The sequence below is a fragment of the Thunnus thynnus genome, chromosome 21 (genome assembly GCF_963924715.1).
Source record: "Thunnus thynnus chromosome 21, fThuThy2.1, whole genome shotgun sequence".
In the NCBI taxonomy this organism is placed as follows: domain Eukaryota; kingdom Metazoa; phylum Chordata; class Actinopteri; order Scombriformes; family Scombridae; genus Thunnus; species Thunnus thynnus.
In genome coordinates this window covers 6,497,262-6,524,808 of record NC_089537.1, presented here as the reverse complement: position 1 = coordinate 6,524,808, position 27,547 = coordinate 6,497,262, and the positions used below count along the sequence as shown (strand labels likewise).

The following is a 27,547-nucleotide window of genomic DNA, read 5'->3' as shown; positions in this document are numbered from 1 at the left end:
ATTGGCCCGGCAGCCAAAAAATAAAAATAACTTTTCTCCCATAATTTTAGTGATTTATTCATTGTATACATAATACATACAACAGTGACGTTCCCTTTAGATTTGGTTGTTTTCCTGTAGTTATTGATATGTAATGCTGATATATTACACACATATGCAAAATATGAAATTAGGCACATATTGGATCCGTGAATGAATGGTGTATAATTGTAGGTTACTCCATATTTTGTGTAAAACCAGACAGTGTGGAATACATAAAGAGAAGAGAACAGAATTTATAATAATGTTTAGGCGAGTAACATTTCAACCTTGATTGTATTTATTTATTGGGACAGTGTACAGTTTTTAACATAAAAGATGCACTGCACCGGAGTTAGCTAAAAGCTAATTTACATCCGCAGTCCCCCACAATCAAAACATACAACAGCACAACAACAAAAAGTTGTTGATAATAAAGTCAATTAAACAAATTAACCTTAACAACATCAACATTAACAATGAAATAAATGCTGAGAGATCTGCAGAAATGTACAGCAAACAGTGAACAGTGAGAGAAAGAACATAATGGCATTTGTGTTCACTCTGGGTTAAACCTCAGGTTAGTTACTTCAGGTTTACATATTAACTGCAGTTAATTAAACCGACAGAGCAACAGCTGTAACATCTGTACTTTAGGAGAGATTTCTGCGGTAGATGTAGACAAAGCTGGCAGGACCCACAGAGATGAAGGCTACACCTCAATAATGTCATAAAAAACACTCTTGGTGATCAGCAGCAAGCCTTTTAACTAACATTTTAACTAAACTGCATATGTTGTAATTTATAAACCTTGGTGATTAACACTTAAACAGAGAGCAGTGTGTCTCCTGCAGAAGCTGCTGCTGTCAAAGTCACACAGAAGACATGCACATAACTACACAGTGAGGATGCTAACCGGCTAGCGAGTTAGCCGGTGGCAAACTGTACAAAACATGCCACAGTCACTGTTGCCACCCAGGAGTATTGTTACTTCCATAAAAGTAGAAAGCCCCTCTTTCTTTTCGTAGCCTCATTGCCTTGCAAAAACTTTAACTGGCCCCGGGCCATGGGGCCATGGATTATATTGAACCCTGGATCCGAAGGCCAAGTTCATAACTTACTCAGCTAAAATATGCCTCGCTTCCACTGTCTCGTGTCAATGACTTAATTATCGCTCTTGTGTGTTCTGTCTGCAAAAGGGCAATGAGTGCACCTTCCCGTTCGTGTGACCCACATACCACATTTTAAGATATTGGCCTACAGACTCTGTTGTGTATTTCTACTGGGAGTAATTTGGCTTATTTTTTAAGAGTTGGGGACTACACAAGGCAATACTGTGTGATCAGCAAGGGGAATCTGTTGTATGTTGGTACGTTTTTGTCATGATTCATTAAAGAACATCCAAAATAAAATCTTTCTTTCCTTCCCCTCTCCTACTTCACAGGTAACGAGTTATTGTACCGCAATCGTGAAGGGGATGTCGTCAAGTTCAATGTCGACACCGATGACAAGACCATATTGGTGCATAACAAGAAGTTTGTAAGTCTTTTGTCATCTCCTCTCTTTATTTCTCTCTCACAATCACAGGACTAAAAGCCTGACCATGGTTGCCCACGAATTAAATTAAAACTTTTCTTATAGTGTCAGCAAATCAAAGAACCCAAAGCTCTTTTTTATTACAAAGTTTAATCAAATGATCCATTATTGCTGTGAAATGTGAACTGCATAGTTAACACTTGGGGCTCGGTTATGCTGGAGACGTCGAAATGGAGATGTAGAGCTGCGGCGGCTTGGGTGACGACACACAACATTATGTCCACCATCAAATCACCAAGCCCTGGTGCAAAGATTAATGCAACTCCCATTTGCTTCAAGAGCCGAGCAATCCGTCAAACGCAGTCATTTAAGGACTAGTTTAATGAAAAAATAGCACGCATGGTTAAAGGTTTCATCTTTTTGTCTGTTTTCTTTTTTTTTCTTCTTCTCTTACATCTGCCTGTGCTTCTCAGGAAATGTACAAAGCCAGCAAGTACGAGGTGTCTCCTGACATGAAGCATGTGCTGCTGGCCTACAACGTTGCACCGGTGAGCTTCTCATTTGTTTGCTTGTTTTTTGAATTAGCAAACTGACAGCCAAATATGTCAGCCGCCTCCGTTGGGGTGGGGGGGGGGGTAGGAGGGGTAGGGTATAGGCTCATAGTGCAGCAAAGGCAGAGGAAAGAGAGGGAGGGAGAAAGTAATCATGGCGGGGTGTGAAGGCCTGTCGCACACCGCTGCCTGTCAGCAATGGCGGCGGGGGCCAGCACAGCCGAGTGGAACTGTAGCAAGGGAGGCAGAAACACAAACAAACCCCTCGGCTGCACAAGCTTGCGGGGAGATGAGATCGACAGTAGAAACAGGAAGTAATGGCCGCCACGCTGTTGGATGTGTTGGGAACTGTGGCACCATGTTCACCTACAGCTATGCTCTTAAACGATTTCTCCGGCAGCTGAGAAGATGCTGGCTATCCACTGGAAACCTCCTCACACACTTACATGTACACAATGGCTAAACACCTTTATTGATGTGATTGTTATAGAGTTCTTAGTGGGAGGTGGGGGATATAATGTTTGCACATATTGTACATCCTCTGTATTATATGTGTATTACTTGTAATTCCCTTGAACTCCTGTAAAAAAAAAAAAAACAACCAAACATTTGATCACAAAAAAAGGAAGTATTGACTGAATTTATCATTTCTGTACAATTCTAAAGTGTCCCTTGACTACATCAACTCTGCCAGCACCTTGACATCAGAGCGTTTCAGCTCCTAATGTAGGTAGATCAAATATATTGAATTATTTTGCTAGCTGATATCTGAGTGTTTACTTCATTCTGCTCCACCACTCAGACAGAGCTTGTGCCTATTGTTAGTGTGTGAAGGATGCTGGCAGAGGAATAACCTTGTATTATTGCCTGAGATGAATAGAAAATATTATGACACACTAGAGAAGTCTGGTGTGTTGCGTGCCGCATGTGTTTGAATTTGTTATTCCAACCGAACCTCCATCACGTTGATAGATGACAGTCATTCCTCCTATAGCGCTCGCTGTAGCAGCACACGATTACACACTCGCAGATGGACGTTCACGCACACACACACACATCGGCTCCATATGACACTGTATGGAGTGTTCATGATAAACACAGTGTTTTCATGCAAACACATATTATACGAGCTGTTCTACTGTGAATGTTAATGTGTCTCTAGTGGGCAGTGACTTACTACCTTCCTGCACTTAGCAAGGTGCTATGCGTACTTTCATTAACATTCACAAGCAGTTTTTCTTTATAGAAAAGCAAGAACACAGAAAACTCTGGTGATTATTCCATATTTATGTATGAATATGTGCTCTGATATCGGCCAATATGGCTTTTGGATGCCAATACTACACCGATTATTATTCTGCAGATATTTGTGGTCTTGATGTGTGGCAGTACTCAAGATTCTTTCATTGTTGACTTCAAAAGATTCATTATAGTCAATGCTGTGAAACCTTTTTATATGATTGATTCTTCAAAAACACATTAGTATTATTTAACTGTGATATCTACATTTATTTTAATAAATAATAGAATAATAATTCTGTATAAAGCCAGATGTCAAGGGTTAGCCATACATTGTTGTGAGTCCTGCCCTGCTGTCTCTTCTTCCAGGTGTACCAGCATTCATACACGGCCTTCTACATCATCTGCAGTCTGGAGACTCCGTAAGTAGGCGACAGAGCTGCAGTGCTCCATTTGCATTGTATTTCATTATCTTATCCTGTAATATCTCACCTGACCTCCACTAACCAAAAAGAGAGAGACGCATTCCCACATCTTTTCACATCCACCTACAAGAAAGCGTCTCTTATTATGTTAACGTCACAACTTTCAAGCGTAACGCTGCGCCAGGGTATCAAGTAATCTGTGACCTCCAATGGCAGCCAGAGTTACCACAGCATCGGCAGATCTTATCCACTTCTGACTTCTTAGGTAACCCTTTAACAATAGACTTTAAATGAAAATGAAGCCACATTTGCACAATTACATCCAACATTGGCTGATAAGAGGGGGGAGATCTCACAGGGGCTACAATGCACTGCAGATTGATAATAATTATATTGCTTTGTCATTTGATTTGATGTATGAAGCTTTTTGCAACGTCAGTGTGTCTCTTGTAGCTCTCTTGTCCTTCACTGTTGAACAGTTGCCTGGAGAAAGGAACAAGCATTAGTGAACCATGACGAGTTGGCAATCACAGCCGCGATTTAATCTCTCTGATGTCGGTTTCTTTGTGTTTAAAAACACACGCGTGGCCAAAAAAACCTCCATTATGACTTCTCATTATGGTCTCACTCATGAGAACTTACACCATGTTTGATTAAAATGGAAATCATGACACACATTTTCAAAATAGTACATTTAAAAAGCCAGAAAAATGAGAACCTGGTGAAGTAACAATTAATTAATGAGTACTGACCGGCAGCCAAGACATATTATGGTTATTTTGTTGTAGAAAACCTCATTATTTCCCTTTTAAATTACTTGCACACCAGTATGACAGCACTGTCAGCAGCTCTCCTGATCAAATCTATTTGCGTGCTGCCACCCAGTGGTAACCTCTCAGAAAACCACCACAGTTGATGACCTCATTCATCCACAGCTACAGACAAAGACATAGAGGCAGTGGCACCTCTAATTCAGCAGCCTGCACTGCGCAGCACTTTTCTTAATAAGGAGAGGTGACACTGTTATAGAGCGTGGTATTTATGAATACACTTCAGTCATTCAGTGTATGTGTCTGCACTTCCATCTGATAGCATTGTTTCCTCTGTCTGTGCACCCCAGGGAGACGTGGAACCTGAACCCTCCAGAAGTGCGAAATGCTCAGCTGCAGTACGCAGGCTGGGGACCCCAGGGTCAGCAACTGGTAAGAACTACAATACCCATGAATCCCCCTGCCTCGTTTCTGCCTGCTGACCAATGATGTTTCAGCTTCTGATTTATACAAACGTTATCGCCCACCACAAAGCCAGTGTCATGATTATGTTAAAAACTGTGCAAAAAAGTAAAAGTGGACATGCAAGTAACAAACTTCAATGTGTGCAAAGTATTAGCATGCAATGTCATTGAGTGAAAGTGGGAATTAATGAGTTTTTGATGGTGTTGTTGTCCAGGGGGACTTTATATCAACTACCTAATGGGAGGAGTCGGGATGACTGATGGAGGAGGTGTGAAGGGACCTTTCTGTATCCCACGTTTGAGGCTATTTGGTCTTTACACGTGTCAATCACTGTGTAGATACTAAATCTTTCAGAGGATGCGGAAGAAAGTGTGTCCTTTAGAGGAAAGAGAGAGAGGGAGGGAGAAAGTAATCATGGCGGGGTGTGAAGGCCTGTCGCACACCGCTGACTGTCAGCAATGGCGGTGGGGGCCAACACAGCCGAGTGGAACTGTAGCAAGGGAGGCAGAAACACAAACAAACCCCTCGGCGCCGCACAAGCTTGCAGGGAGGGAAATGAGATCAACAGTAGAAACGGAAAACACTGTCAGACGTGTTGGGAACTGTAGTACCATGTTCACCTACAGCCATGCTCCTAAATGCACAAAGTTCAGTGTGTGCAAAGTATTAGCATGCAATGTCATTGAGTGAAATTGGGAATTAATGAGTTTTTGATGGTGTTGTTGGCCAGAGGGACTTTATATCAACTACCTAATGGGAGGAGTCGGGATGACTGATGGACGAGGTGTGAAGGGACATTTCTGTATCCCATGTTTGGGGCTATTTGGTCTTTACACGTGTCAATCACTGTGTTGATGCTAATAAATCTTTCAGAGGATGTGGAAGAAGGTATGTCCTTTAGAGGACCTGAAGGCTGGGTTGAACCTGCTCTTCTCCAAATTACAGTGATGCCTTATAGGAAACAAAACTAATGCTGCGTTCAGGTGCTCAAATTGCACAGTTAAATATTAAGCACATGAAGTTTGGACAAGTTCCATCATAACCAAACTTTAGATTTATTCAGTTCACTTTTTACTTAAACACATGATAGAAAACAAAAATGGCAAATGTATCCATATAACTTCTGTTTTCCTGTCTGCTAGCAAGAACAAACAGTGGATTTATGCTGACTTCCATTACTCAAATCCTGTAGTGGCTTTTTCACTGATTCACGTCATTGTGGTAGATTTACAAGTGATTGATGACCAGATGAACACCTGAGAAATATGACACGGTCACATCGCATATCCTGACTATACAAGTTGACCGAGATCGCCTGAACGCTCCATTACATTACCCAATTGACTGTTGCACAATGGATTATGGGGTGCTGAGGGCTGGAAAGGGCGTGCTGGTTGTGTCCTCCAAATCTTTGGCAAAACAAGGCAATTGAAACGGAACAGGCCTTGTTGGCCCGTTATGACAAATTCAGTCTATTGAGAATTGCGAAGCAGATAGTCTTTATCTTCCATACACAGCATTTTCCTCGAGTCAATGGTATCACATTAGTTTCTGTCAAAACAGTGCACGCAAGTCACCCTCAGGGTGTAAGTCATCATAATGATTCACTGTGATTTCCCAGTAAACAAATTTCAAATCAAATACTGTTGTTCCAGTCTCGAGAAGCAATGGTCCTTTGCAACTCTTCCAAGATGAGTCATCCGCCGCCTCCATCATCACACAATCTAACTTGTCAAATCATTAATGAGCTTCAGTCTGTTGGTTTGCAGGGCAGACAGACTATAAGTGATTACATCCTGCAGCACAATGCTATTAATTACCTGTTATCTCGTCAGTGGATTAATTAACACAGTCGCTAGATTGATATAGCCTCAAGTTTCCCACCATTAGTCATGAAGTGGTTTTACTTCCAGCAGGAAAGTTATGTTAGCGTGAAACTGAACAGCAGCTGGTCTCCCTGAAGGTTCAGATGTCCTCCGTTGAAGAGGTAGAGGTTGAAGTGAGAGATGTCCATCCGTTTAAACAAGCACGCACTTCGCAAGCTCAGGCATGTGTCGTCATATTTAGACGTCTAATACACATAAATTAGTCCACCTGTTATCCTTTTCCCAAATCCCGTATGTGCTTGATTAAATCCTTTACTTTCCCGTAGAGACATGTGCAAATGAGCACATAGATGCCCGTATTTACACTCACAAACACAGCTGTCCAGCCACATGTTGAGCCATTTGTTAGGCTAAAAAGTCAATGTAATTTGGCAAGTAAGTGGCATCCCTTTTTTCACAGAGGCATGTTTCTGTACAAAGATGTCCTTTATTGTGGAAAATTAATCCCCCAATGAAAGGAAAAGGCTTATTTTATTCATGCTCCCTGTGGGTGGCTAATCTTTTAACATGTAGCTGACACACATTCAAAGTTTGGACGCTCAGCCCCAGGACGCCTTGAGAGGGACTGTGTATGTATGTGTGTCTGTAAGATTAATGTGTAACCAAGTCCAAATCATTTAGGAGCAGAATTTGTAGTCTTTCCTCCAGAAAATTGTTGAAATATTGATTTGGGGCTTTCACTTTACCATAAAGCAACTTGCTAGCATCTTTTGTTAGACACATCCACCTGCCTGGTAAATGCACATGGCTTTTCAAACTCCCACCGTCCATTTGTAACACTGTTTTTCCGTTACAAATTTGTCGCCTCCATGTCGAGATTCCATAAAAGTTGTCGTTCTGACCTCACAAAGCTTCTCCAGAGCCGCAGAAGACATTACAGAACTGTATTCATGGGCAAAGTAGCACACCACATACTGAATAAACTGACTCTGACATGTAAAATTGGTGGAGTGCCCCTTTAAGACCAGTTAAGAACACATTAATATATTTCTAAACCCTTACAGTTTCCTTTAGTTTTTTTCAGATTCCATACTCATACCTAAACAGCACGACAATTCATCTATTTTGTAAAAGAGCCAAATATTGATGAATAAGAATTTTCTCATTGTGTTGGTGCAGTTTCAGTTGCGTTCAAGCATCGTTCTCACCAACCGAAACAAACCAAACTAGGTAGCAAACTCTGCATAGTTTGTGTAATCTGCTCCACATATTCTGGGTGAGGGTAAATGTGGATACCAGCCATCAGTGGCAGTGTTCAACCTTCCTTCAGAGAACGGGGCCAGGTCTTCTGTCTGTGCTGTGGCCTAGATTAGCTGCTATACAGAGACTCCATTTGCACCGATGTGACATCAAACCACATTGGCCCGCAGCTCACGTCTCCTCAAGAGAAACTAATTGTGGCAGATTCTGTGTTACCTTTTAAAGGGATGCAGGGTTTGCTGGAGGAACTTTAAGATAACTAGTTCTCACTGTGTGTTATAAATGCCACTTCGCTGTCACGTTTTGTATAACAAAAAATGATAAAAAATTGCAAGTTCATGAGGTAGATATGGTAGCTCCCTTGTAGCATTTGATCCTGTTTATACTGTGAAGAGAAGTAAAAAAAAAATCTACATGCAGCACGAGCATCAGTATTGGATTTCCTACTCTACATCGCCATCATTTTGTCTGCTCAAAAAAGAATATTTTTCAGGAAAATCATGCACAAACTGATACTGCGATACCAGCTTGAGGCCAAGAGTTTCCATAATCCTTGAGATACTGAGCGAACCCTTTTCTGTAATAGCCTAAGATTGATTTCAGCATGGCATTAAGGCTGTAACATTTTAAAAATCCAACCCCAAGAGCCTCCCCGCCCTGCCACGCTCACCGTTGGTGCTGATGATCTATTATTCTCTGTAATGAAAGAGTTGACCTTCAGTTATCTGGAAAGCCCCGCAGGCCTCTCCCAACATAGCACACAATGTGGAGGAGAGCGTCAAAGTCAAAATCTGGTCCCAAGGTTTGCTGTCTTATCAGAAATTGAAAAGACTTCTCCTTTTTTTTTTTCCTCTTAGGCTTTTGTCAAATTCGGACATCTTCAAATAAAAAAAGGTGCTATTGCCAATATGTGCACTGATATCTTGTGCCTGGCAGGTGAAAAAGCATCGTGCTAATGTGTGTTTCGACCCCAAGGTTGATCACGCCTGTGATACGACGACTTCTACCTAACCGAGGTCTCCCACCTGTGATATAATGAGTCAGTATAAATATCTTTAGGTTTCTTCTTGTGCATGCTGATAATAATAGTAAGGTACAGCTTATTTAATGTAAGGAAAATCCCTGTAGGAAGGCAGCAGTCAAGGTCAGCTACAGATATTTTCCTTTAGAGCTGAAAGGAATTCTGTGTCTTGCACAAAGACACCTCAGCAGGTTGAAAAGAGGCTCTCATCCTGGATTTTCCAGTTTAAAGATGGTTAGTGTCCTGTCTTGCTGTTCCCAAACTGGATTAAATTTGTTTCCTTTTTTGTTTTGGTTCCTGTAGATCTTCATTTTTGAGAACAATATCTACTATCGCTCTACGGTGGAGAGCCGCTCCATTCGCCTGGTGTCCACTGGCAAGGAGGGCGTCATCTTCAACGGGCTCAGTGATTGGCTGTATGAAGGTAAGGCAGAAAAAAAAGTGTTGCCATTAAAGGAATAGTTTCGACATTTTGGGAAAAACACTTATTTGTTTTCTTACCAAGAATTAGATGGGAAGACTGATACCTCTCTCATATCTGTAAACATGAAGCTAAAACCAGGAAATGGTTAGCTTAGCTTAGCATAATGACTGAAAGCAGGTGAAACAGCAAGATGGGTTTAAACCAAACACTTCATATCAGAAACTTTTCTTGAATATTTTATTGTGTCTTTTAAATAAAACAGCAGAGGAAAATCACTCTTTGGTGGAACTACTCACAAATCATGACACATGCAACATAGGGTCACAAGTAGACAATGCTTTATTTTAAGGGGTAAAAATGTTGGGAACCACTGACTTGTAGTCATGACGACCAATATGAAACACTACATAAAACGCATCTCTTTCTGCTCTCCATCTCCTCCCATTCCTATAATCTGAATACTCTGCAGGAACACATGTATTAGCAAGTAATGACATGAGACAGTATGACTCCCCAGTGTTTGCAGCCACATTAGTATTTTCGGCGTGTACCACTTTATTTCCTGCAGGTAAATTAAAATGGAAACTCTGTCAATTTGCTTTTGCTTTACACAGCCCCGAAAATGAATGAATGTTCTACATCAGTTGATTTGCATTAATTCAGCGGTGGTGTGCGTCGTACACACTCTGATACAGATGTCATGTTGCTCTCCGAGCGTCAACGCCACCGATCAAAGCTCACTTATGTGCCTTGAAGTAAAAAAAGGGACAGGTACTGTGTTAGCATTCAACTAATGAATTTATATCTGCCGCTCTGGGTGCACTCTCCGCTCCAGTGGAACAGTGTTTTAATAACGGCGCAAGAGGGAGATGGGGAGTGCCAGATATAGAGATAGAAAAAAAAGAGAGACAGCTTATGATATACAACAAGCTGTTACATATCTGTCTGATAATGTGACTGAATGCCACCTAGGAGGATTTAGTAGCTGTGACACGGAGGTTATCTGAGGTTACCAGAGCACCAGGACAAGAGCCGTGTGGCTGCTTTTCCCTGCAGGACCTGGTCTGTTTTTATTTAGTTGTCTACTTACAGCTCCTCTTATCTGTGCATTAGCCAAGCTGACATTTGAAACCATGTCCATCCTTCAGGAGCAATATTTATTCTCGGCCAGTTAAACATTAATCAGCGCGATATTGCAGCGTCTGACCTCCTGACTCATATTTATGCTCTGCTGAAGGCCTGGTAATTTACACTCATCATTTACTGACCGGATAAATCTTTCACTGAGAGATAAAATATAGAATGTGCTGGTTAATGTTTAGATAAGAGCGTGCTGTGGGACAACTGAATTGTGTTTTGCTTATGCGATGGTGTGATAAACTTTAAGTCCTCCTTTAGTTTGATAACAGAGGAGAAAGTTATTTTATTATCTCAAGATAACACACAATGTTTGATATTACGATTTACTGTACAGCATATCTGGATACTCCTGTGTGGTGTGGGGCTGTTTTTTTTATGGTTTTGGCCACTGGTTTGGTGTGGAAGAAAGCGAGCCCTGACCTTGACCCCATCCGATGCCTTTGGGATGAACTACAATGCCGACTCCAAGCCCCTTATCGCCCAACATCTGTGTATGACCTCGCTAATGCTCTTGTGGCTGAAGGGGAGCAAATATCTGCAGCCAGGTTCCAAAATCTGGTGGAAAGCCCTCCCAGAAGAGTGGAGGCTGTTATAGCATCATGGTAACACCAGTGGTTTGGAAATGAAATGTTCAACAATTACATGCTGATGGCATTTTGGGAGTTAAAATGCCAAAATGCATTCCAAGCAGCTGATGATGATGTCTTCATTTATTTTTATCTGGTGTTATTTCTTTATTTTTTGCTAATACACTAAAAGTCTGTTTCATTCATTTTAGATAAATCCCTTTTCAAAAAAAAAAAAAAAGGTCTATAAGCCAGTAAATAGATTTGGCAACAGCCCAGTGGTGATGCTAGCATCTGCAGGGGAGCTTAGAAGTCGTGCCAGGTTGTGTAATGTTTACATTCATCAGTGAGACTGCAAGGCAGAAGATTTTCCATGCTAATGATTCGGGCTCTGCTCTGGCCAAGGTCAAGCTGAGGCTCAGACTGCCGCTGAGGAGAAATGAGGTCTTAAGCTCTGCCTGTCGCTGCGCGGCAGATTTGATGCCAAAGGGTGAAAGGTTGGCAAATAATCTCCCTGGCTTGAATATCCTCTGGTTTGCATTTCTGTCTTAATCCTTGAATATGTGTGTGTGTGTGTGTGTGTGTGTGCATGTTTGTAGCGTGTGCACGCAGGAAATAAAGAAAGAGACGAGAGAAAAGAAAAAAAAATTAAAAGCAAAAATTTTTAAAAAGCGGAGACACAGCCAAGAGCCCCATCAGCTGTGTGTAATCGTCCGCAGCGCCTCAGGAGAGTCTCAAGTGTTCTGTCATCTGTCGGCTGTCTGATTATTGAGGCTGTACTGATACTGACACATCCTGCAGTGTGACGCAGCCCGAGGAAACAGCTGTTTATTGGGCTCTGGTGCGCTGAGATAAAAAAAAAAAAAAAACCCAGTGTTGCTTTGAGTCATGTTTGCCCCATAGATGTTTGGCTAGATGACTGTTTGCATCAAGAGGCTTGTTCGTAGGGTTGTTTCTGTTTATCACTCTGTTTGTGGCTGAGCCTGCAGGGCATTAAGTAACCACATAATCAACACTTGTGTATGCTGGAAAGGAAAAGATTAATAAAGGGAATACAAATGTTTTGGTTTTGGTGGGAATACAAGTTGAAACTGACGTGAGACACGGCACACAGTTGCAAATTGGTTTGTAGAACTTTTGGAGAACTAGTGTTTCCATGTCGCCGTACTCGTAGCTTGTCAAAATCAGGCAAGCTACAAGTAAGGATACTGATTTTAAACAATGGGAAAACAGAATCGTCTCCAGTATCTGTAAGAATATTCATAAGTTCTGCCATATTTTCCGATTTTAGGACTAATGTTTTAAAAAAATGCATTGATAGTTTAATTAACATATATAACATCTTAAAGGCAAAAACAAATTTATAGTTTTTCCAACTCTGCACAATGTTTCAGCCTGGACAGGAAGTGATGTGTTGTTGTTCATTTGTGGCATCACCTGAAAAGAGAAACGTTCAACACTAAAGAAAAACCCTAACCCTAACCCTAACCATAACCCTAAAAAAAAACATTAAAAATCTGCCACTGTAAGTACAATTTGTCTGCAGTGCTACTGCAGGATAAATACATACTGTACATGAGAGCTAAATCCTCTCATTTACTTTCTTCTCCTCCTCTGTTTGCTTAATATAGACCTGCAGAAACAAGTTACTGTAATAGCTGTTTTCATCCTTAAACATTTATGAGTGTTCTCTTCAGAGTGAAACTGAGGCGTTGTAGGCGCTCAGCAAAATCTCACCTCGCTTTATCATATGCTTCTCTGTTCTTGCTCAATTATCACTTGCACTGTCACCTCAGTCAGCACAATGGTAACTGTACTGTATTTATAGCGACAGCTGTTTCACTTGCATGTTTTTTTTGGGGGGCATGTTGGCTGTAAATCTACAGTAGATGTCTGATCATCTAAACAACTTAAGTCTCCTTGTCAGTGAGCCAGGCGGAGGGTGTGACTCTGCTGTCAACTTGAGAAAATTAGTGACATACATATTTCCCCGTGACGAGCAGATTTAGTAACATTTGATGTGATTTCATATGGTAAATGGTTTAAATTAAGCAGTTGCTGTAATTAAGTCAAGCCAGATTTTCTTGGATTTAGTTTTGTCTCATCTTCTAGTTGGCAGAGGTGACCACAGAATTGATCCAAGTGTTACTTTGGGATCGGTGAGGTGGACTACAGGCTGTAAATGTCCAGAATGCAAGAAGTTAGACAAAGAAAACACACATCTTAGTGACCTAAAACCTGCATCAGACACTAACAACTCAGAGAAAAAGCAACATTTCTTTCTGTACTTGCTCTGCTGCTCTGTTTTGTGTTTTTCAGCATGTGACACTGCTGCCCTCTGTTGGAAAGACGATGATATAGGAACAGTCATCTTAATCATCTGCTACAGTAGTATTGTACCATACGACCAATATCTCCAATATGCATTTTTTTCACATCTTTTTCGCATTTCTACTAATGGCAAGAAATTAAGAAAATACCTACTGGGACTTTTTGATTATCTTTTCTTTTTCTCATTAGTTCAGTCTGCCTGAATCAGTCACCTTGCATTCATTATTTCCCATTAGCCACTTGACTCCATGGTATTTCATGCATTAATAATATCCTTCACTCAGTGAATAATATAGTCTGCACAGCTGGATGGAGAACATGGAGAGAGAGGAGATGAGCCTGCAACAGCTCACCTGGTAATCATCACGATGAGGCGACTGGAAGAAAGAAGGGAGATCGGATCATATGACTTAAGAGAAAGAAAATGAGTCAGCTCATCAAAAGTGGTTCATTTACACTCCCTTCTCTTACTGTTACTCCCTCTCTCTTTTGTCCATTCAGTTTCTTTTATTACCACATACAGTACATATCCATAAGCTTCTAGGAATTTAACTACTTTGTCCTTGACTAGCGGATCCCACAGCCCAGCTGTTCCACTCCACATGGGAGGCTTTTTAAGCTGCTGGTGGTGAAGTCAGCAGTCAGCAGCCAGCAGCGGAACCAGCCATGCAGGAAATCATTTTCATATTATTTTTTATTTTTTTTCATTATTAGCAAATGCAGCATAATGCTGTGCTGTGTTGCTCTGTTCATCATCAGACAGTGGGATGCAACCATTAGCTCTGTTTCTTTTTATGTCACTTGCATAGAGATGCCTGGCATTATGATTAGTTTAAGGCTGTCATACAGTGGAAAGGTACTGTATGATAAACAGTGCTCTGCTGCCTTTACAGAATTGCATTAGAGAACAAATGTACATAAGTGTATGTACTGAGGGTGTTTGTCAAATGATGCTGCATATCAAGTAATTCCACCAAGCGTGCACAGTTAATGAAAATGCTAATTGGTAGTTGATGTCTGTTAATTCCCTGAAGCCAGCACCCAGTCCTTCAGATAAACAGCATTAATGAAATTTTAATTGCAAAAGTTGATATAAACGTAGCTAATGGCACGCTGTAACAATAAGCCGAACAGTTTCGATGCCGTCTGCGTTGTCGCCACAGACTTAATAATGAAGTAGAATTGTCGTGGCCATGCTTTATGCTGTCAAAAGTTCCCTCAGTGAGCTTTTATTTGCATAATTTCTTAATGACTCTGTGTGTTGACAGAGGCATTTGTGTGTGTTTGTGTGTAGCAGCAGAAATGAAGGGGCCTAGATTGCTCTTGTCCCCCATTATTTTCTCTCTGTCTAGTGTGTGTGTGTGTGTGTGTGTGTGTGTGATGGCTCCATAATTACAAACACACACACCTGTACAGGGTATCTCAAGGGAACCCTCTCGGTTGCAAGTCGTCTGAAATGATTTAAAGTGAGTTTCAGTGTTGTAGCTGAAAATGGTATTTATGCATACACACACACACACACACACACACACACACACACACATACACACAGAGAGAGAGTTAACAACAACCCAAAAACCACCGTTATCTGGTAAAGTACACCGTGTAGTTGTGAAAAATAGCTGTTTGGTTCATTTCTAGGAAATTTTGCAGAGTTCTTTTTTGGTCGATAGGCTGTACTGAGATTAAAAGCTGTTGTGATTTATGACCTCAACATTTGGTACTTTGTGTGTGTGTGTGTGTGTGTGTAGGTTTAAGAGTGAGAGAGAGAGAAAGAGAAAGCGAGTGTCCAAATATAGCAAACAGGTCAGGCAAGAGTAAGTTGAGTGTATTGCTGAAAGGGCAGAGTTTAACTTTTTGCAAGGAAGTTTTGCTAATATTCATTTGTATCAGTCCTATTTGTTGATGAAATTGTTTGTGAAAAGCTACTTTTAATGCTCGGTACTGTGGTGTTTGGCACTTTAAAACATAAAATGTTGGCCAGTTGGAGACAGCATGAACAATTGTATGAGTTTCCTTTGATGGTGAGTACGAAACAAAATGTACTTCTAATGATACAGCGTTTAATTCATTTTAGAGGATATTTTTCCCAGAACACCTATTAACCCCGGCAGATAACAGCAGTATGATTGTGTTGGCCTGCAGCCATGTTATTAACTTGCTTCTGCTGTTTGAGTTTTTATTCGCTGTCTTTATGATTGATGGCCTTTTTTTTTTTTTCTCTGATTATTTCAGAGGAGATTTTCCAGTCCCATATTGCCCACTGGTGGTCTCCAGATGGTGCCAGGTTGGCATACGCCACGATCAACGACACCCTGGTGCCAAGGATGGAGTTGCCCATGTTCACAGGCACGCCCTACCCGATAGGGAAAGAGTACCACTACCCTAAGGTTGGATTAGTTATTTTCTTTCATTTTTACTTTTTTCTAGAAGTGACTATATGGGTCTAATTTATAGCTCACTAAAAACATTTTCCTCGTCGTGTTCAGGCTGGTGAGGAGAACCCAGTCATCACTCTGTATGTCGTGAACCTTAACGGTCCTCTTCACACCATCGAGATGAGGAGACCTGATGATCCCAGGATAGGGTGAGGAGTGCAAACTGGAAAATCTATCTAGTCTATCTTGAATTCAGATATTTTGTTGATATTCATATGTTTGCTCATGTGTGTAATATCTCTCCATTAAATCATTTTCTATTGCCATATAAGTTGGCATATTGTTTTAATGTTCTTTCTACGAGTGCATTCAGCTCCTGCCGTTTTGCATATTCTGTATAGATACTGATACATTTTGGCTTAATGTGGTCCCGTGTTTAGTTTCATTAAGTCTAATGTCCCCATTTGCTCTAATTGTATTAATACACTATTTTTCCTCATCCTCCTTCGCAGTGGCTCATTATACTGAACGCTCCAATATCTCAATTTCTCTGCAAGACATTATTAAAGTTTCATCCCTTTTGAAAATTATATCATACTTTACAATTAGTAAATGGAAATATTTTGGCACTTTTTAAAGTCATTTTCTAATATTTCTGTCTCACTAATTTTACCCACTCACAATCCTAATGCTGCTGCAAACATTGCATTGTAAATTAAGTTAATTGTCGAATAATTTCTCTCTGTTTTTCAGTGAGTACTACGTGACCATGGTGAAATGGGCCACCACTACTAAACTGGCCATCAACTGGCTGAACAGAGCCCAGAACATCTCTATACTCACACTGTGTGAGGCTACAACGGGAGTCTGTACAAAGGTACGCCTCAGTCCGGTGTGTGTATGTTGTGTGTGGTGTACTGTATGGATCAGAGACCCTGTGCTTTCTTTCATGTGCAAACTGAAAACTGGCAACTTGTCTTCACAGAAACATGAGGATGAAAGTGAAGGGTGGCTCCATAGGCAGGTGAGAGTGATGACACATCCAAATATAAGTTGCAAAAGGTCTGTTTTTTAAAGGTAACTTTTTATTTGTGGAACAGAATTTACTTTTTGGTGGACAGTTTTTAAGACATGGATTCATTGTGGACATTGTTATTTTTATCAAAATGACATATTGTAAGATATATAAGGATGTAATCATCACATGTTTTTGTTGTTTTTAATGGAATTTGTTTGGTGAAATTGTTATTTGCTATATGATGCTCCTCAACTACATAACATGCAACTTAGCATGTCATTACTAATTGTAGCTTATGGCATTTTTATGGTCTTTAGTTGTGGGGGGGACTTTTTATGACTTTTTATATTGTACTAAGTAAATTATTTTAATCATCTTGTCTGTGTCTTTAGAATGAGAGGCCTCTTTTTTCCAAAGATGGACTGAAGCTGTTTTTCACCCGCGCCATTCCTCAAGGAGGCAGGGGAAAGTTCTTCCACATCTCCATGTCCATCTCCCAGGTACGATACTATCCATGTGTCCTGTATTACATAGAATTAGTGAACAGGGATGAAACTTTGAACTGATAAAGGAGGAAGGCTAATGTGAAACATCATTGAGTTTGTCATTGAGAAATATAAAATTATGATGAAACAAGAATATGACTTCAACTTTCACTCCAAAACGCTCTCGATTTATGTTGGATTAGAACATTTTAATATCATTTTTATCACACATTTTTCAAGTAGTCATTACTTAGAATAGAATAAATATTCTTTATGATAGCCAGTGCCCTGAATGATAATTAATAGTGTGTTTTATGTTCTTGTCAGCAACAACGTTACAAGAATAAATGTCATATTTTTCATTTGAGAAATGTTTTTTCAACCTAACTTCATTTAATCTTGGAAACGCAAACTTAGTATTGGGCGATAGCCTGTGCTATGTGATATTGACTTTAGAAAATGCAATCTTTTATTGTCTTAAGAACTTGTCATTATATGTAAAATTACCACATTATTTTTCTGTTTATCTCTCTGCACACAAAGCCCAACACCAGTACAGACACGCTGCAGTCCATCACGTCTGGAGACTGGGATGTCACCCAAGTCCTGGCGTACAATGAGGACAGCCAGCTGATGTGAGCACCAACACACCACCCAAACCAACACCACCCCACTCACAGCAAAGAGCTGCAGTTAATCACACTTTTACAGTATTTTTATGCAGGTCCACATTGTTTACTTACAAGCAAACAAAAGTCATATGGATGCAGCATTATCTTGTTGGACATTTATCAGGTTTTCTCAAGCTGTCCTCCTGTTACAGATTTTGCATGCAGGGGCATCAAAGTTATCCCAGTTTCTGTAACTTTAGCTAAACCCTTTTAAGGTAACACATGCAGAAAAAGCTAGCATGAGCAGCACACAGTTTGAACACTAAAGATTATTATTGGAATAATTTTGCATCAGAAAACATCTTTTAAACTTGTTTTTATTGTAAATCCTGTAAAATATGTTTTGGACATTACAAAATATCTGCTTTAACAAAATACTAATTAGCTACATGTGATGAGAAAAAGGAAAAAAAAAAAAAGTTAAAACTTAAAAGGAAGAAAATGTACATGTGTTTACTGCTTCAGTAAAGCTTTTCTAAAAGAGAGAATGGGTTGGATGTTTCAGCACCATGGACAGAGACAGAGAGGGAGACGCTTCACACTTGAATGCAGAGGTTCTCTCTGTCTCTCTCCATGGTGCTGAAACTTTCATATAGAGTTTCAACACCATGAACAGATCACAGTGAAGCTGACTGTTGCTGTCCAGCAGCCAAATGACCACTCATGTTTATCGTCAAGTTGCATAATCCTAATAAACTATGACTTGTGTGTATTCTGAGACAGGATTTTGCGACAAATGCTTGTGTATTGTTGCAGGTTTCATGGTGTGTTACCTACCCATACAATCCCACACAATACACCACTCTGAATGTGCTTGGTATAAAAGAGCGCTGCGTCTCTGTTGCACCCATGAGGAATGTGACTCATCCCCATCACTCCCAGATAATTTCACACCCACACATCAGGCCACAAGGCAACTGTGATCAAACTGCGAGCTAACATGTACACACCTGCTCTCACACGCTCAAAGACATGCAGAAACTCTTTGTACCCGGCGCTGAAGTGGCTTCACAAACTCATACCCAAAAACCTCTTCCCTAAGGGTGTAAAATTTGGCCTACTTCTGTTCTAAAAGGATTCATCCCCTTTTTTTTGCTCCATCATTCATTTATGAAACATTTATTCTAGTGAGCAGCTGGGTCAGTGCATGTATGTTCCAGATGCTTTTTTCTATCCCGCAAGCTGAGTGGTGAACACAGCTCTGTTAAACTCATAAATATGACCAAACAAACTACTGTGATTTGTACTGTGCATATATACATTGCTGTTTTAACATTACATCCTTGTTTTTTTGTTTGTTTCATTCGTCATAGATACTTCTTGAGCACTGAAGATGGTCCAAAGCGAAGGCATCTGTACAGGTAATGTTTGTCCCAATGTTTTCTATACTGTATCAGCAGTTGACTTTTTGGGATTGAAATAGGTGTACAGTTTGCTTATTCGGATGAAAAATAAGTTAAATGTCTTTTTTTTGTTTCCATAGTGCGGACACATTTGGTTCATTCAACCGTCGCTGTCTGTCATGTGCCTTGTCTGACAGCTGTGGCTACATCAGCGGCTCTTTCAGCCAAAATATGAGCTACTTCTTGCTCAACTGCCAAGGTAACCACTTTATGTAGACACATGGGGGCTCTATTTCAATAGCACAGTCATAAAGTTCTTGTGTGCAAGGTCAGCAAACAGGGATATGTGCAAAAAAGGTTGGCTAAAGCAGAGCACACAAATCAGAAGGATGTGGTTATCCTCTCATCCAGTCACAATAGTTGTCTCATATCTTTTTAAGAGCCAAGTGAGCAGTTTTCCATTTTCAAGTGGGAAGATATTCATAATAAACCTCAACACAATAATCACTCAATAATGTTTAGCTCAGAATAAACAGGATTACTGACAATCTTGCCATGGTTGCATTACACATATATTTGTTATTATATTATTGTCTCAATTAATCAATTTGTTGTTTGGTCTATGAAATGTCAGAAATTAGTGAAAAAGTCCAAGGTGACGTCTTCAAATGTTGTTATGTCCCAACCAACAACACAAAAGATGTTTAGTTTAACAGAAGACTAAAGAAACCAGAAAATATTTACATTTGAGAAGCTGGAATCAGAGAATTTGGATATTTTTTCTCTAAAAATCACTCAAAACTATTAATCGATTATCAGAGTAGTTGGATTAATTTTCTGTTAATCAACTAATCATTGCATCTCTATTTGTTATGTCACTGCTTTTGATGTCTACTGTTTGAAGAGTTAATTTACTCTACTGTACTTAGCATTGTTCTGTAGTAGCTGCACATTTCTGTAAAGTCTGCATTAACTGGAGGAATCAAAGTGACATTGTGCTGAAAACAGCAGTTTCAAAGAGCTGACTTTTACCAGAAAGAAAGGTAAAACTCCCATCTTGCTGTGCCTCTCCATCCACCTTTTATCAATGTGCGGTATCTTGGGCTTGAAAATACCAAATGACCAAGCAAAGCACTTTTAAATATCAGGGAAATATTAAAATGTCATAGCATGGCCCATAGTATCAGAAAGTTTCTGCGATTTAAGCCTGACTTGAAGCCCGATATCTTGAATATTTAATCACTGACCCAACAACTGTCTCAATCACCTACGGACCTTACTATGAACTCAATAAACTGAGATCAAACCAAACTCTCACCGCTGCCCCAGACATCACCGCTGTGCACTGATGGTCAGTGATCCTCTACCTCATACTTTTTTAATCCAGCTCTCTCCTCACAGCCTGCCTGCAAGAATTTATTCGATATATCATTACCACAAGAAGTGAGAGTGGGAAGAAGAAATGGGGGGAGTGAGCTGGAGGCTGCTGTATTTCTCAGCATACGCAAACCACATTGTTCCTGTACTGTGTTCCCAATTTGCTAAGTGCATCAATCACTTCATTTGCAGTCCCTCCTCCCCCCCTTGTTTTGAGGTTTTAGGACTTAGCTTGAGGGACTTGTTTCTGTTTGTGGCCTAGATTTGGAAAAGCTATTCCAGCTATTGCATTACATAAATCGAATAAGCAAAGAATTGCCTCTTTGTCTGCCAGACAAAAGATCTGGGATGTCTCTCTCTGGATTTTACTTTTTTTTTTTTTTCTTATTGTGTGTCATCACTGGAAAACTCTTAGGCGTTAGTCTGCATTTGATGATGAATGCAGACTTTGCTGATGCCTAAACAGTCACAAAATATAGCAGTGCACAGTAGTTTATATAAAAAAAAACCTTCAACAGAGAAGTTGAAATTGTGCAGAAAGTTTCCCAGTCACTGGTGACTTTGAAATAAAAACAATACCTAATAGAGCAGCACCACTTATTTTAAACTTTCTGATGTTTCCCTCAGGCCCGGACATCCCATTTGTGTCCATTTACAAGACACAGAGAGACGGAGAAAGTGAGACACAAGACCGAGAGAGTGAGTATTACCACCATCTAATATATGCGCATCTACAAGACTCTAAATTATATTAAAAGACATTACAAGTAACCTTGTACACATAAGCATAATAAATGCACTGAAAATGACCTTGTCAAAATGGGGCTGCTGTGTTTCCACTGTTGCACACAATGACCACCTGACTCACTGTTTGTCTATGAGCCAAGTCCAGCATGATGGCGGTAATCACATTACTCTTCACAAAGGATGCGCTCATTAAATTATGACCTGCCCATTGGCAATATCAGCCTACTGTAATGTGATTACTGCACTGTGTGTGTGCGCCAGTCAGTGTCATCTTTTTACCAATATGACGGCCCCTCCCTGACCACGGCTGCATTAAAACAAGTCTGTAAATGCAGTGTGAGAGACCTCTTGACTTCCTCTCCTCTTTGTCCTCCCCTTGAGCCGGGCTGTGACAGCAGCAATTAAATTTTGTTACTGCGGCTTATGTTGATGTATTTAACCATTTAACAGTGTTATTGTAAGTGCAGTGATGTTTCCCAGATTTTTTTGGCCACCATTTAAAGGGAAACTTTAATTCACTCTTTTGCTGGCAAAAGTCCAATTTGCCTTAGACTAGAAACTACATTTCCTCATTTTCTGTAGTGGTGCTTTCAAGAACTGTCAAATGTGGGTCTCCCAAAACACTCCGCCTACAGTCTTACACCAGCAATAGGGAAAAGCAGACTCTAAAATATCATACGACTACATACTTTAAAATATCAGCATATTTGGAAGAAAACTATGGTTTCATGATACAAGGTCGAATATCGTGCTGTGGGGTTCAGATAACAGTGTGGAGGAAGAAGCTACCACCACTGGAGCTACGTTACAGCAGCAGCCGAAAGGCGCTGCAACCGGGGTAGCTTTGCAGCATCGACCAGTGACCAGTGAGGATCGTCAGAGAGAATGAAGACAGACTGAAAACTCCATGCTTCAGCAAACAGCAACAGTGTTAAGTTAGCTATAAGTTAAGTTTTGCAGCTGCATCCAGCTTGAGCACAATCAAAATAGATAAAAAATTGTCAAAAATAGGTAAAAGAAACAGTGTTTGGTTGCAGTCTTTCACCCCTTCATCTATCCCAACATCCCAAAACAAGTTCAAATGGAGACAGCAGAGGTGTTATGACAGCTGTGCAGCTCAACTGACTCCAGCGTGCCATTTGTTTTATGATCTTTGCATGCTGGTACGATATATCCAGACTCGATGAGGAAAAATGTTTTGTAAATGAAAATAAGCCTCAGTTAAGAGATATAACGCTGCTCAGTCTTTGCTAACGGCTGCTCTGCTGGCTGTAAACACCTCAGTAGAGTCAGTCAGTCTGATTGGACGGGACGCACGCAAAGCATTCTGGTTGTTATAGGGTGAGATTCCCCGTACCCTTAAGAGCTGTATGGGGAGTCTTTTTCTCAGTTTTCTCTAGTCATAGGGCACCAATTTCAAAAATAATTGCACATTTCTACTACATAGGTGACCTAGTTTTATGAAATCATCATATTCACAGCGGTGTTCTTTCTTAAAGGCTTTTTCTACCTTAACAGGGCTAAAATTCTACTGAAATTAGCATGACTGACTCATAATATATATAAAATATGCTAAGTGCCATCAATGATCACAAAATGTCTTGTTTAAACTTTTAAAATGACATCAGACTATGACAGGTGAAATAACACTAATAAATTGTTTGCTACACTCACAGCAATAGACCGAGACATCGTCATATCAGAATTAGTCTTTACATTCAAACAGAAATGATTCTTGTGTACGGCTCCTGTCAGTAATCCAAGCAGAGTCCCTCTTCATCTCCTCCCTTTCAGAAGGTTTAATTGAAGTTTTCCTCTGGAAGCCTGACAGGTTTTATCTGAGTTTGTCAGAATGGCCGGCCCTGGTAGCCGTCTGTTGATTTCCCTCCTGGATGCTGCCTTTTGACCGCTTACACAAACCGTTCCCAACATACAATGTTTACTGATTCTTCTTTGACTACAGCAGTCATAGCAGCCAAGGATGATAAGTAAGTGCTGCGCAAACCAGCTGTCGCTGTTAAGTACATCTGGTTTGCTTTTTTAGGACAACCTCTCGAGACATGAAGTTTGCCTTAAGAGAATCCAGGTCACAGTATCAGCAGCAGTCATGTCTCTCTTTTTTTTTCATGCTGAAAGTTTGGGAGGATGAAAGGTTCTGATATTCTGTGGAGCTGTTTTATGTATTTTAGTGCACAGCTCCACACATATTCCCAAATGACCTAATTTAAATTAATAGATGAATATAATTTTGAAATATTTATTTTAAATCCAGTAATAATCATATTCAGTGTCAACGCAGTGCAGTCAGGTTTTAATTTCCAGATTTTTCAAGTGAACAGGGGAATATGAGAATGCCAAATTTAATTTTCTTTAAACCTGCCAGAAGCTTTTTTTTGCCATAATTGGGTTGCCAGAGATAACAAGAATAATTTTCACAGATAAACGTTCATACATGAAGACTCTCTAAATGGTAAACTGATCATCGGTCGATCATTTGCTGTCTACAGGTATTGCAGAGGTATATAAACTGGAGAGCAATGAGAACCTGAGGCTGACCCTGGACTCTATGCAGATGCCTATTGTGGAGTACAAGGAGATCAACATGGATGACTACAGTATGTTTCACAGTCACGATAACAGACACACAATGTACAGTAGTTGGTTGACAGCTGGAGAAAATTCCAAAACCCTAAAAGCAAATGCAGTGCTTTACATTATGCTTAACTATAATGTTATAATTACAGTATAATATCAATTTAGCTTCCTCTATCACACTTCATCATGATTTTCTACCACTCAAACATGTTCTTTATAGAGCAGCACTTCCATTAAATGAAGTACATACAATATATACTTTTATGCTCATGAATAATGACTGTAAATATATTCAGATAACAATATACATCATAGTTTGTCTGAACCTAAAAAAATAGTTGTTTCGTATCTGCGTTACAGCCTTATCGATGCAGATCCTCAAACCTGCCGGCTTCATGGACACATCACACTACCCGCTGCTCCTGCTTGTGTATGTATGAGCACACTTTTTCCACACACTCACGCAAAGGAAAAAGTTTTGAGTCGGTTAGAAGTGTCAACCTGTATCCACGCTTTCCTTTGAGTAATATGAGGATGGAGTTTTAATCAGACATATTAATCTAACACAGAGACACGCTGCTTTGTCCTCTACTCTAGCTGGGTAATAATTACGCTGCGAATGAGGAAACTTATCCTCTCCACCCCCATCCTTTCATTAGCATTCTCTTTCCTCAAGCCTGTGACTTATCTTTTACTCTAATCTAGGCTTTGCAGAATCTGGCCCATAATGCTCTGCCTGCACATTTTAGGAAAACTAAAAAAAAAAACACAATTTCCTGTATGCACATTTTCCAATCCTACGCAAGTGATCATGACAGCTTATCTATGAACATTGTCCCTTTAGTCTTACAGTTAACTGGAATACAGTTAACTTTTCAACTTAAGTGTTTTATTCAGAGGCCTGTCCCTCTTTCTCTTTGCTTCTTCCTTATACTGCAGTTTAAGCACAACAGTGGTTTAAGTCTTAAAATTATCAGTAAGATCCATAAAAGCACCAAAGACTTTGAATGACAAGACATTAAACACACTGCAATGCTAAAAAAATGTCAAATTTAACTGTTTTTTAACGATATGTCTGCTCTATGTTCAGATTTCCTTCATCCTCTGAATTAGCCTGCATATTATAGCTCACTGCCAGACATGCCCATAGAAAATTACACACACACACACAAAAACAATCAAAAATATCATTGAAAAGCAATTTTCAGCGAGGGGATGATTTTCTGTGCCCACAGAGTCCCACACAGACACATTAAACTCATAATATATCGAAATCTATTTCACTGATGTTATGAAAAAGCATTATATTGTGTTTGGAAGCCTTATTGTACTGCTGTGGTTGTTGCATGTTTGCAGCGATGGGACACCTGGTGGCCAGATGGTGTCGGAGCAGTTTCACATGGACTGGGCCACGGTGCTGGTCAGCAGCTTCGGCGCCATCGTGGTGCAATGCGATGGACGAGGCAGCGGCTTCCACGGCACCAACCTCCTGCACCGGATCCAGAAGAAGCTGGGCGTGTTCGAGGAACAGGATCAGAAGGATGCGATCAAGTATGTGCAGCGGGACACTCAATGAGAAATTAAAAAAATATATATGTAGCTTCTTACTGCAAACCAAAAGTCACTCTTGAGTCCCTTCGATGTGTTTTGAACCCTTTCTCCACATGCTTTTGGGACATTAAATGGGTTACTTATCTCTAGACATCTGAACTTTCTGGAAAGCCAATAAAATTAAGTACATTTTTATTTAAATGTTAATAGGATGATAGATTAATCAGACTGTATTCTGGCTTATTAAACAGTATCTGTGTTTACATACTGTACATTCCAACAGAAAAACACTCAATCAGGATGCAAATTAGCAAATATTTTTTAATTCTCGTTCAAACAAGTGGCTTAAGCCTCTCAAAACCCATTCAACAAATGAAAAATACGCCATGCAGACACTCTCATTACTATACAGAATGTCTGTACTCTTCATGAGCAAGCTCACCCACATGGTAATTAGTAGTTTCAGGGTGAATAAATATGGAGGGTCATTGAGGTGGTTCAACGTTTAATAACTGTAGGAGTAATAAAATAGTTTCTTCAGCATTAAAACGATAACAGCAGCATCTGAGCTGTTGTGAGTTTTTATCCCTTCTGTGGAAGTGGTGGTAGTAGTGGGATTTCTTGTAAATACTGCTATAATGTAATAAACACCTTGCTTCAGTCTATACAAAAGTTAAAATGGAAAATATCTACCTAACCGTAAGCAATGTTTCTCTTTTGCAGTATGATTCTGAAAGAGCCCTACATTGACAAAACCAGAGTTGGAGCTTTTGGAAAGGTAAGAATAGTCTCCGTCCTTCGCTGAAAGAATCATGTATGTCTTTGTTAACATCCGAACTGCACTATTTTATTCTAGGAGTGTCTGCTCAGGAACCTGACAGGTTGCAGCGAGTCCAAAAATCTCCCTAAATAGACCACTCTATGCTCCTGTGTCAACACCGGATGTTCAGTTACTAAAATAAAACATCATGCTTTTATTGTATCTCAGGTGTACGGTGGCTATGTGACCAGTTTGTTGCTCAGTGGGGAGGAATCTCCTGTAAAATGTGGTGCTGTCCTCTCACCCATCACCGACTTTGAATTATATGGTAAGGCTTGTTTGTACCTGCAGTGAATCTTGAATATAAAAATTATAGACTCTGCTGTACAGTAGGTAGAAAACAAAGAATAGTCTCTGCATAATCATTAAGGCTCCACGGTGTTGTCAGAAAGTAATAAAATGGGGAAAAAAAAGAAAGAAATCTAGCACCTTTACCTCTATAGCTATTTCAGTGTCTACATATATGTACAATATGTATGTGAGAAAGAGAGATGAGCTTGTTCACCTTATCGGTGCGATGGCGCAGATGCAGCCAGACCCCAATCATAACAGTTCCAGACAAAGTTAACTACACCAGCCTCACCTCGGCTACCGAAGGAATAAAAATGTGTGAAATGTAGGATTGTGTATACCAGGACAGTGACAGAGAGAGAGGCAGCTGTAGCTGTAGGCGCACTGAGTCAGGAAACTGCAAATTAAGGAGGAGCCGGGCGTCGCGGTGTGACTGATTTCTCATCTGTTTGATTTCTCTCGCTTTGCCAGAGGGGGTGGGAGACACGCCATGACACTGTATAAGTTTAGAATTGCAAATGAAGACGGTGCGCAACAGCTTCGAGACTAAAGCATATGTAGATGGGTGAATATATTTGAATATGGAGGGGGAAAAAAAAAAACTTGGAAAGAAATATGGAAAAATCCTTCATGACTCAAAACATCCATACAAGCAGATATAAATTACATATCAGTCTTGTTATTAATATGATTTTATTT

At 40.1% G+C, this 27,547-nt stretch overlaps 1 protein-coding gene across 4 annotated transcripts in view; it reads left to right on the top strand.

Annotated features, from left to right (window-relative positions):
• Window positions 1–27,547, top strand: part of dpp6a (dipeptidyl-peptidase 6a) — a 198,087-nt gene that overhangs the window by 167,561 nt on the left and 2,979 nt on the right. For all 4 annotated transcript variants that reach the window (XM_067578403.1, XM_067578404.1, XM_067578406.1 and 1 more), the window contains 19 exons: window positions 1,463–1,557; window positions 2,028–2,102; window positions 3,714–3,766; window positions 4,890–4,971; window positions 9,415–9,535; window positions 15,808–15,962; window positions 16,062–16,159; window positions 16,704–16,827; window positions 16,936–16,974; window positions 17,361–17,468; window positions 17,997–18,088; window positions 19,438–19,485; window positions 19,608–19,726; window positions 21,472–21,543; window positions 24,099–24,206; window positions 24,547–24,616; window positions 25,543–25,737; window positions 26,461–26,515; window positions 26,726–26,825. In XM_067578403.1, coding sequence (XP_067434504.1) covers window positions 1,463–1,557; window positions 2,028–2,102; window positions 3,714–3,766; window positions 4,890–4,971; window positions 9,415–9,535; window positions 15,808–15,962; window positions 16,062–16,159; window positions 16,704–16,827; window positions 16,936–16,974; window positions 17,361–17,468; window positions 17,997–18,088; window positions 19,438–19,485; window positions 19,608–19,726; window positions 21,472–21,543; window positions 24,099–24,206; window positions 24,547–24,616; window positions 25,543–25,737; window positions 26,461–26,515; window positions 26,726–26,825 — 1,809 coding nt within the window. The remainder of the gene's footprint in view (window positions 1–1,462; window positions 1,558–2,027; window positions 2,103–3,713; window positions 3,767–4,889; window positions 4,972–9,414; window positions 9,536–15,807; window positions 15,963–16,061; window positions 16,160–16,703; window positions 16,828–16,935; window positions 16,975–17,360; window positions 17,469–17,996; window positions 18,089–19,437; window positions 19,486–19,607; window positions 19,727–21,471; window positions 21,544–24,098; window positions 24,207–24,546; window positions 24,617–25,542; window positions 25,738–26,460; window positions 26,516–26,725; window positions 26,826–27,547) is intronic.